Here is an 11,439-nt window from a genome sequence, read left to right as displayed (position 1 = left end):
ACACTCGAGATAGATACTTTTTAAAATGTATTTTGTAATTTATGATTGGCCTCACGCGGGCCGGACAGGGACGTACAAAGGGCCGGATGTGGCCCGCGGGCCGCAGAATGCCCAGGTCTGGTCTAGATATTATCAGTTATCTGTAGTATCTGTTCAAATTTCCAATATTGTGCATCCTTACTCAGAAGTGTAAGAAGGAAACCATTTGAAGTTGGAACAGCACAGTTAGCATAATCAGCACATTTTAAATGTTACATTAAAAATTAATTTATTATTAAAGTATTAACATTTATTAACGTACACAAAAGTACCAAAAATTTATAAAATTGAGTAACGATATTGATTCCCAGTTACCTGGATTTGGGACTGAATCGGCTCAAATGTGAAAGGTACCCATGCCTATATATAACACCTTACAATATAACAGTATATACAGTAACCTATATGCAATAAATACTCACATTTGGTACCCTTTACCTTGCACAATGACAATAAAATTTACCCTACCTCTCTAATATAATCGCAAAACATGTTGACAGACCTACTGCGTTTGATTTTGTTGTTTAACAATATCAAGCTTTTTTTTATTATATAACAATCTTTTTTTGTTTCTTCACCAAAATATATTATTTAAAGCTATTTTAACAGATATAATGTTTTTTCTTTTTCTCGCTAATAGTGGCTGAAAGTTTTTCATGCCTGACTTGACATCTGTATTAGAATCATGAAGTCTTTCTGGGTCACTGATTTGGATTTGATGAGTAGTGAGCCACTGCCACATCAGTGGCTCACATCGCAATGACCATTATCGAACCGTGTGCATAAGCACGCTCACCTCCTCCATCACCCAGCCCTTGTTTTTCCATCTCTCAAGAAAAGCCCTTTAACCTGCTGCTGCATTCAAGAATGATGATAGGCTGCTGAAAGGTTAGGACACTCTAATTGAGTTGTAAAGCGGTTGGGGGTGAGGTGATGACATTTCTCTGTCATTTTCTGCATCATGTGAACAACAGCAAGGGAAAAGGCACGGACACTGTGGTCCATGCATGTTTTCCCCTTTGGCTAAACACAACAGTTGTGGCTCATTGGCAATAAATTACATATATCTTTACTTGATTGCTGAAAACTGTGATCTGTCATATTAAGTGTCTATTTGAAATAATTTAAACTCACTTTTTTTGTTTTCCGCAGAAAATTCTGCAACTTCTGCCGGAGAAAATCTACAACCGGTGGCAGTTTCACAGTATAGGTATGTATTGTAAACCTTTTTCACAAATAAGATGTCAGTATTTTCTCTCCATCCAATAGTTATACTGTATTTGCATATACCATATTTCTTCTTCCCTATGCTTGCATGACATTTAGAGATGTCTTCACTTTCCACAACAAAGGGAACACAATTAGTCTTAGAATGGAATATAAATGAGAAATGATAATTGGCAAGTAATTTGAAATGCAAATAAGTAATCTAGTTATGCTGGCATGATTTCACTCCCACGTTGAATGGAAAGTCCTTGCAAGATAAGATAACCCCAATTAGAACAGTTGTTTGTCAGCCATCAGCGGCTAAACAGTCGTGGCTCTTGATCGCTGTTGCAGATTGGCCTCCAACTGTCTTTCTATGGAAGTAGAATTGTCTCACATCAACTTATATATATCAATATGATATTAATACATATGCATAAATTAATAAATATACAAATACAAATACAAATGTGATATACAAATGAATAAATCATTTGTATACCGTATTTTTCGGATTATAAATCAGTTTTTTTCATAGTTTGGCCGGCGGTGCGACATATACTCCGGAGCGATTTATGTGTCAAATTATTAACACATTACCGTAAAATATCAAACAATATTATTTATCTAATTCAGAATCAGAATCAGAATCAGAATAGTTTTATTGCCATTGTTTGAGAACGGGTTCACAAACTAGGAATTTTTCTTGGTGCAAACGTGCGACATAAAACACATATAACACATATTTGGTATAAAAAGAGCTGTGACTGAGCTATCAGATAGACTTAGAAGGGATTCAAGGAATTCAAGGAGCTGCTGTTAGGAGTTCTTGTTCATTTGCCTGATGGCCGAGGGGAAAAAACTGTTCAGGTGGCGGGAGGTGTGGGTCTGGATGGAGCGTAGTCTCCTGCCTGAGGGGAGAGGGGAGAATAGTGTGTGTCCAGGGTGAGAAGAGTCAGCTGTGATCCGACCCACACGCCTCCTGGTCCTGGAGGAGAACAAGTCCTGGAGGGATGGGAGCTTGCAGCCAATCACCTTTTCCGCAGCACGTACGATGCGTTGCAGTCTATTCTTATCCTGGACTGTGGCGCCGGGGAACCACACTGTGATGGAGGAGGTCAGGATGGACTCTATGATGGCTGAGTAAAACTGCACCAGCATCTCGGTCGGCACCTTAAGTTTCCTCAGCTGCCGCAGGAAGTACATCCTCTGCTGGGCCTTCTTGATGAGGGAGCTGATGGTCAGCTCCCACTTGAGGTCCTGGGTGATGGTGGTGCCCAAGAAACGGAAGGAGTCCACAATGGGGACGGGGGTGGGAGAGTCAATCAGGGTGAGGGGGGATGGTGGGGCTGTGACTTTCCTGAAGTCCATGATCATTTCCACTGTTTTCTGGGCATTCAGCTCCAGGTTATTGAGGCTGCACCAGGACGTCAGCCGGTCTACCTCTCTCCTGTAGGCGGACTCATCGCCATTCGAGATGAGCCCGATGAGGGTGGTGTCATCCGCAAACTTGAGCAGTTTTACGGATTGGTGACTGGAGGTGCAGCAGTTTGTAAGAGACGAAGCAAATTTCCGCAATCGTCACACACACGTCAGCAATCGTCACACACGTCAACCAATAAGAATTCGGCGGGGGCGGGTCATGACAGAAGTGCATTGTGTGTCATGGCAGAAGTGCATTGTGGGTCATGGGATGCTAACTGCTGCTACATCCGTAGCTATTAAAATTGATTATTTCAACATTGGCGGTAACTTATAAAAACTGAGAAGGGCTGAACTAAAATGGCACCGAAAAGGAAATCATATACTGCAGATTACAAGCCGGATGTAGTGAAATATGCAGCAGAAAACGGTGATAGAGCAGCAGAAAGAAAGGAAACGGCGCATACCAGAGGCGACACCGGGGAGGAAGATTTCATCGGATTTAGCGATCGGGAGTGACAGATTGTTTGGTAAACGTATAGCATGTTCTATATGTTATAGTTATTTAAATGACTCTTGCCATGATGTGTTGTGTTAACATACCAGGCACGTTCTCAGTTGGTTATTTATGCATCATATGGCGTACACTTATTCAGCCTGTTGTTCACTATTCTTTATTTATTTTAAATTGCCTTTCAAATGTCTATTCTTGGTGTTGGATTTTATCAAATACATTTCCCCCAAAAATGCGACTTATACTCCAGTGCGACATATATCTTTACTTAAGCACACGGCTATATATGTGTTTTCCCTTCTTTATTGTGCATTTTCGGCCGGTGCGACGTATACTCCAGAGCGACTTATAGTCCAAAAAATACGGTATATTAAAATCTCAAAAATATATTTACAAATACACGTTTATTTATACAAATTCTTGATTTATTTGTATGTCACATTTTTATATTTATACATTTTATTTGTATATATTTTCAAATCTCAAAAATATATTTACAAATAAGTGTTTATTTATACAAATTATTTATTTGTATATTACATTTGTATTTGTATATTTATTAATATATGCATATGTATTAATATCATATTGATATATATAAGTTGATGTGAGACAATTCTACTTCCATATCTTTCTTGCTTCAGTTTTTAAATACATCATTTGATGCACCTGAAACATTTTATGAAAAATCACATCAGAGATATTCCTCATTCTAAAGTTTAAAAGAAAAAATATTTATACTGTAGGAGAATTTAATAAGTCAAATCCATACCAGTCAGTGATGCAGTGCAGTGGTTCACTCAAGTGGCTTTCATGCAGCAAGCAGGTTGAGTTCTCAGTAAATTCCATCTTCCCGTGACGATAATAAAACACTAATCAATCTTGACATCATCTTTAAAAAAAACGGTGTTCCTGAACCTGAATCTAATTTGAGTCCAAATTTCTTGACAGCCTGTCGTTTCCTTTTAAGACGTGCCAGTGTGTATTCAAGCGTGTCCATACTCCTCACCTCAGATACACTCCACCTAAGACATTTAGCAATCAGACAGCTACCTCATTTGATTACAGCAGATGCTTCTATGAATGCATGTCACTGCCGATTTATGTTTAATTTCATCAGAAAATGTGACATCATGCTCCCCTGTCCCGCTATTCTGTCAAGACCACCTACTAAGGTCAATTTGCCTCCTTGGAGACAAAGCCATTCTCTGCCCTCTTTGTAGTGTGTGTTGTATATGTGAGCGTCAGCATTGTATGGAGGAGTGCACATGTTTTAACTATAACTATTTCTTGATTTTTGTTTTTTTAGGTTCAATTCTTAAAAAGCTTCTACACACTGGAAATTCATTCAAGGTAACGAATGCTGTTTTCTTTTAAATCTTTTTTTTTAAGAAATACAGTGGAACCTTGATTTACGAACGTACCCAGAATCTTGGACTACTTTTTTGCTACACATTGAACCCTGCGACCTGTAAGACAGAGCAGTTAATTTATGGATTTTCCTTCGCTGGGGGCCATTATAAAAAAAAATTTGAAAAAAAAAAAAATATATATATATATATATATATATATATATATAAATATATATATATAAATATATATATATATATATATATATATATATATATATATATATATATATATATATATATATATATATATATATATATATATATATATATATATATATATATTTTTTTTTTAAAGAAGCAAAAACACTGAGTGTGTTTTATTGTTTGTGCCATGGCGCCATCTTTTGGATGAGTTTGCTGACTGCAGGTGATAGTGTCCTTCCATTTACCAACTTTTATTTTTCAACCGGAGTCCCGTTCAGTCTTCTAGGCTCTAGCCATCCATAGTGTTCCTACGCTTATGGATTCTTCATTCATCACTACAAGCAATGTTTGTAAGTTTAACAATATAACTCAAACTGTTTATTTTTAACTAAAACGTCCTATGTGTGATGTCTGTAGGAGTGTTTTCATGCATATTTGTACGTGCTATCCTAACGCTAGCGTTGTTAGCACAAATTAATATGCTGTGTTAGTAATATTTACTCACAATGGGATTATTTTTGTTTTGTTTAAATTTTACAAATTATTCAGTAAATTCACCAAGATGTCACAATGCAGTTATTAGTTTGTTTAGCTGTTTAGAGAGCTAGTTTCAGCAGCTAACGTTAATTGGCTCTTGAACATAGTTTTTTAATAGAAAGTTTGTATACTGAAGCAAATTTCTCCATAACAAACAATGTAAATATGAATAATGGGTTCCAGCCTTGACAAATGTCCATATTTTAACTAAAGTTTATACACTTACTGTATATTAAGAGCCAGTGTATCAAACAGACATAACAAGGAGGTAATGGATCAACTATTTAATAACAAAGCAGAGACAACAACAACAAGCAGAACTGTCCCTAAGCCTCTTCCAAAGCACCCGTCACACGCACACAATTTGTCACTAGCCCTGTGGTGCACTCACGGTTTAAAATAGGCTGACCATACGTCCTCTTTTCCCCGGACATGTCCTCTTTTGCGGGGGTGTCCGGGTTGTCCGGGCGGGGTTTCTTAAATGCCTCAAATGTCCGGCATTTTGAATTAGGGTTGCATGTATTTTCAATGTACGTCCAGGGTTAAGTTAAGAAGGGGTTAAAAAGAAAAAAACTGAAGGTGTGAGCACGTAGCAACATTCGTGAGGGAGGGGCAGAGAAACACAGCGAGAGAGCTAGTGAGTGGAGAGACGGTCATGAGAAGAAGAAATGCCGAAACGTAAATGCAACTTCACGGATGATTTGCGGGAAAAGTATTCGTGTTTTCGTCCTGGCCGTGAGACATGGGAAGCAGAATGCACTGTGCAAAGCAGCAACGTATGCATCTGTGGCAAATAAAGGGGCCAAAGATCTACAAGCCCATATCGACACTACAAAGCACAAAACAGCTGTGCAGGGTGAGAGCTCGTCTGCTGTTTTTTGTTTAAATTTAATTAACTTGTTTTGAGGCATTATTTATGTTTACATTATATACAAGAGGTTATTTTGAATATTTTTACCTCTGCACTTTTTTTTTCCAAAACTGTGAATGTTACAGAATATAAGTGTGACTTATTTTGTTATACTGTCAACCAGTGTTGGCGTTAACGCACTTTTTGTGTCTTTTTAACGCATTGAAATCAGAAAGGACGCAGATTATAAATGTTTTTTTTGTTTGTTTTTTTTACCATTTGTGGCCCACAGCTAATGTTTTAAAGGCCCACGGCACATTCTAAAAATACTATTAAAATAAACAAAAATATAACAAAAGTGAAATAAAAAAGCTTAAAGGTGAAATGTAATTTAGAAAAAGTTGCAATGTTGACTAATAAAACAAAGCTGTTTTTTTTTTTTCTTTCAAACGGTCATTGTTTAAAACATAATATTGAATCAAAATCAATGTTATTATGAATTATTGACCTATCAAAGGTTCCGATTACTTCACATCAAATATTCCACTTTGAAAAATATTTTTGGTGGAAGATTTTGCATATTTTGTGTGTTTGCCATAAAAAACATAGTTTTGTTTGACAAAAAAGGGCGGAAAACAAACAAACAAACAAAAAAATCATAAAAAAAACTAAAACATTTTGAAATGAGGAATAGATCCGAAGTTGATGTAGACTCCAGAGATTTAAGCGTTAAATATAAAGTGTATGTATGCCCTGGCACACCATTATCATAATTTCATGAGCCAAGCAAAACACTTTTTACACTTTTATACTGAAATAAATACACCTACAACTTATTAAATAAAAACATAGAAAAAACTACCAGAAGGGGTAAAGTTTAGATCCATGAAGGAAAGAAGAAAGTGAATGAATGTTTATAACTGAATACATTTACATATGTATACACATTTTTTTTCTTTTGTATTATCTTTTTTAATGAATTAAGTAACGTTTATGACAACCTTTTTCCAAACACACAATATAGAATGTGAGATATAACAGGATAATGCATACATTTGTCATTTGTTTTCAAAACGCTTACAAAAAAGTGGGACCCCAAAAATTTACTGTGGGACCCCATTTTTATGACTTGATGGGGTCCCTGGGACCCCATTTTGAAAATTCCTTGCGCCAACACTGCTGTCAACAGAGGAGAAAAAATGCTTTATTCAAAAAAATATATTATTTATAAAGCAAGTTCGAGTATCATTGGCAAATTTTCACTTTGTCCCGGTCTTGGCGTGCTGCCCGCCTTGGCACGCATATATGTGTCCTCTTTTTGGGATTTCACAATATGGTCAGCCTACTTAAAATCACACAACTCCTTAACTTTAACAGACAGGTCGCTACAATGATGTTCCACCGAAGAAAGTAGGAGATGGCTTGGGGAAGCAGTTACAACAAAGCTGTCGATACTTCCTGAATGTGTCCAACCACACATCGCTTGTCTATTGCTTTATTTGGACTCATATTGAGCTAGCAAAACTATAAAAAGGCTAAAACTACTTTGAAAGCATGCAAATTAACAATTAGCACAGTAGCCAGCTACAGCACTGCTCTGCTGACTGCTTAGCTAACGGAGATCGATAAGCCCGCCCACGATGGCTGCTCTGAAGGCACACAATTGATGGGTGAAACGTTGTTACACAGAGTCAAGGTTCGTACAACAAAGCATATTTTAATTTGATCTCTGGTTAATTAATCCAAAACTTTGTATGATGAGTGGTTTTATAAATCGAGGTTCCGCCATACAGTGCATCTGGAAAGTATTCACAGTGCTTCAGTTTTTCCACATTTTGTTATGTTACAGCCTTATGCCAAAATTGTATAAATTAATTTTTTCCCTCAAAGTTCTACACACAATACCCCGTAATGACAATGTGAAAAGTTTGTTTTCTTTTGTTTTTTTTTAATTGATTTTTGAAAATGTATTAAAAATAAAAAACTAAGAAGTTACATGTACATAAATATTAACAGGCCAAAAGTGAAATCGGGTGCATCCTGTTTCAACTGATCATCCTTGACATGTTCCTACAGCTTAATTGGAGTCCATCTGTGGTAAATTCAGTTAATTAGACATAATCTGTAAAGCACACACCTGTCTATTTATAAGGTCCCTCACTTGACAATGCATGGCAGAGCACAAACCAAGCATGAGGTCGAAGGAATTGTCTGTAGACCTCCGAGACAGGATTTTCCCGAGGCACCAATTTGGGGAACGGTACAGAAAAATATCTGCTGCCTTGAAGGTCCCAATGAGCACAGTGGCCTCCATTATGAGTAAATAGAAGAAGTTTGGAACCACCAGGACTCTTCCTAGAGCTGTCTGGCCGTTTAAACTGAGCGATCGGTGGAGAAGGGCCCTAGTGAGGGAGGTGACCATGCTGTAGCTCAATCAGAACTACAGCATTTCCGTGTGGAGAGAAGAGAACCTTCCAGAAGGACAACCATCTATGCAGCAATCCACCAATCAGATCTGTACTGTAGAGTGGCCAGACGGAAGCCATTCCTTAATAAAAAGTTTATGGCAGCCCACCTGGAGTTTGCTAAATCCACCTGAAAGACTCGGACCATGAGAAATAAAAATGATCTGGTCTGATGAGACAAAAACCTTTTTCACATTGTCATTATGGTGTATTTTTCGTAGAATTTTGAGGACAAAAAGGAAGGTATTTCAATTTGGAAAAAGGGTGTAACATAAAATGTGGCAAAAGTGAAGCGCTGTGCATGAATACTTTCTAGATGCCTCGTATGTGGTAAAACTGTTATATGCACAATCATTGACTGTACTTGCTTTGGGTCTTTTTTTTTGCATAAATTGATACACATCCATAATGATCACTTTTAAAATCCCTCTAACCCCTTTCTCATTTAGATCCGATGTGAAGGGATTCGTCTCTTCTTGCTGTGGCTGCAGACCCTGAGAGACAACTGTGCTGAGGAGCAGTTTCTTATCTTTGCCTGTCTGGTACCAGGTTTTCCTGCAGTGCCCTCATCCAGAGGGCCTTGCACCCTTGACACCATCATATACAACCCCTTCTCTAACCCTCCTGACGGTAAGCTGAGAAGACACACAGGTTCTGGCATAATGCTTCGTGTGCGGTTATTGCAGTAAAATGTACCACTTAGTATTGACTCTTTGTATCATGTGAGCAGCCAAGGTGGTGCCAGAAGAGATCACCCCCCTTGTTCCTGCTGGGGTCGGCGAAAAGGTAGCAGATGACCAGACTTGTTACATTCTTGAAACCCTGCTCAAGTTCATGGTGATCCAGGTAATTGCTGTGGGGAAAGACCACATGAATGTTTGTGGGTACATGTTAAATGCCCTATCATGCAAAACCAACTTGTTTTACCTATTGGTACCTGTTTTGTGTATTTGGGATCTGCATAAGTCCCAAAAATTTGGGGTTCAAACCAGCCCGTTTGGAATTTTGTTCAAGTGTGACGTCGACAGATTATACATAAATGTTAGAAATGTATCCAAACATCATTGCACGAGTCAGCCTATTTTCGTTTATGTAAAACCGGCTGTGCCACATCATCATGTCCACGATGAAACCCAATGAAGAAAATGCTTTGTTAGTTTGCGTCAACCAGCACAAGTCTCTACACAAACTTTCAGCCTCATCTGAAGTAAAAAAGTGCCTTAATTTTAACTTTTATGATTCGTGGCAATGTGCTTTCAACTGTGAAGAAGTCGCCTCGAATGTGTGCCAAGAAAAGTCTTGCTTTACCTACAAACTTTCACAAAAAGATGGAGCATTTCTTCAAGTGCTTCACACAAATTATACTTTGGGAATAAAAGCAAACGTAATGCTAGTTGTTAAATGTATACAGCCTGTTTATATCATTTGTTTCAAGGCTCACGCCGTCTTACTTTTGTAGGCTGTCTTGTTATCTTTAATCTAATGTGCAGCAAACAAACGTTGATTGACTGAGGATCCATCTCCACTTGCTGTAGCCTAACCTTGTCAGTCTTTGTTTTGTCTACCTTTCAGGCATCCAGTTTAGAGTGGAGGAACAGAGAGAACCAGGAAACGGGCTTCCGATTTCTCTTCAGCCTGTTCAAGAAGTACTACCTTCCACATCTCTTCCCCTCCTTCACTAAACTCACTAATCTCTACAAGCCTTTATTAGGTAAGGGGTGTGCAGGTACACGCAGGGAATATTTTTGTTTTATATATCAATGCTTGTTGAATATTACTACCATAATCAAGTGTTTTGGGCTGCTCCATTTTCCTCCTACAGCCCAGAACAATCCACATTCGGTTATTTACTACTCTAAATCAGGGGTCACCAACGTGGTGCCCGCGGGCACCAGGTCGCCCGTAAGGACCAGATGAGTCGCCCGCGGGCCTGTTCTAAAAAAAAAAAAAAAAAAAATATATATATATATATATTTTTTAAATTTTATTATTTTTTTTAAATTAAATCTACCTAGAAAAAACACAAGATACACTTTCAATCAGTACATCAACCCAAACAACCTCCCCATGCACACTCATCCACACCCACTCACACAAAAGGGGTTATTTCTTCTGCTACCAATATTCTGGTTCCCACAACATAGACAACACACCTGCAAGGGACACAGTCCCTGAAGCACACGTGATTGTATAGGCTGCTGGTCCACTAACATTTTCATTAATTACTATTTTTTATGTAATTATTTTTATATTGTTTTACTTTCTTTTTTATCCAAGAAAATGTTTTTTATTTATTTATCTTATTTTATTTTATTTTTAAAAAAAGGGCCTTATCTTCAACAGACCAGGTTGTCAATGAAATTAGATTTGTTTAAAGGGTTTTTTAAACCAGGCCCAGTCCAGATAATGTCCAAGTCGGACTCAGCAACACACACCTTCATTCATGTACACAGAAAAAAATTAGGGAACACAACAGATTGCATATAATTTATAAACAAAATTACATTTTCAAAATAAGCATTCATGTACAGTCCAGATTATGTCCACGTCACTCAAATTAGGGAACACAACAACAGATATCATATAATCTATAAACATAATTATACTTTCCAAATAAGCCTTTGAGGACTTCTCATCTTTTTTTAATGTTTTTTGGCATCATTATCGTTTTCAACCATGTAACTTTCTAAAGTTAGAAAATACTGAATAAATGTTTTAAAGAAAGTAATACTAAGTGAATATCTGTTTTTGGCTTAAAAATAAACATTTTAAAGAGTACTATAATTAAATTGACTAAATCATGATTGTCAATGAACTCTCCTAAAGTAACAGAAACCACATTAAGCTTCA

General features: G+C 37.3%; 1 protein-coding gene across 12 annotated transcripts in view; it reads left to right on the top strand.

Annotated features, from left to right (window-relative positions):
* The window catches only part of ralgapa2 (Ral GTPase activating protein catalytic subunit alpha 2), a 310,363-nt gene that overhangs the window by 102,122 nt on the left and 196,802 nt on the right, over positions 1–11,439 (top strand). For all 12 annotated transcript variants that reach the window (XR_009825291.1, XR_009825292.1, XR_009825295.1 and 9 more), the window contains exons 4-8: positions 1,192–1,249; positions 4,491–4,534; positions 9,039–9,219; positions 9,320–9,435; positions 10,162–10,300. Coding sequence is in view for 7 of the 12 variants with exons in the window: in XM_062041843.1 (XP_061897827.1) it covers positions 1,192–1,249; positions 4,491–4,534; positions 9,039–9,219; positions 9,320–9,435; positions 10,162–10,300 (538 nt within the window). In the remaining 5 variants the exon portion in view is untranslated. The remainder of the gene's footprint in view (positions 1–1,191; positions 1,250–4,490; positions 4,535–9,038; positions 9,220–9,319; positions 9,436–10,161; positions 10,301–11,439) is intronic.

The sequence above is a fragment of the Entelurus aequoreus genome, linkage group LG03, assembly GCF_033978785.1.
Source record: "Entelurus aequoreus isolate RoL-2023_Sb linkage group LG03, RoL_Eaeq_v1.1, whole genome shotgun sequence".
Lineage (NCBI taxonomy): Eukaryota > Metazoa > Chordata > Actinopteri > Syngnathiformes > Syngnathidae > Entelurus > Entelurus aequoreus.
This window is presented reverse-complemented; position numbering and strand designations above follow the sequence as displayed.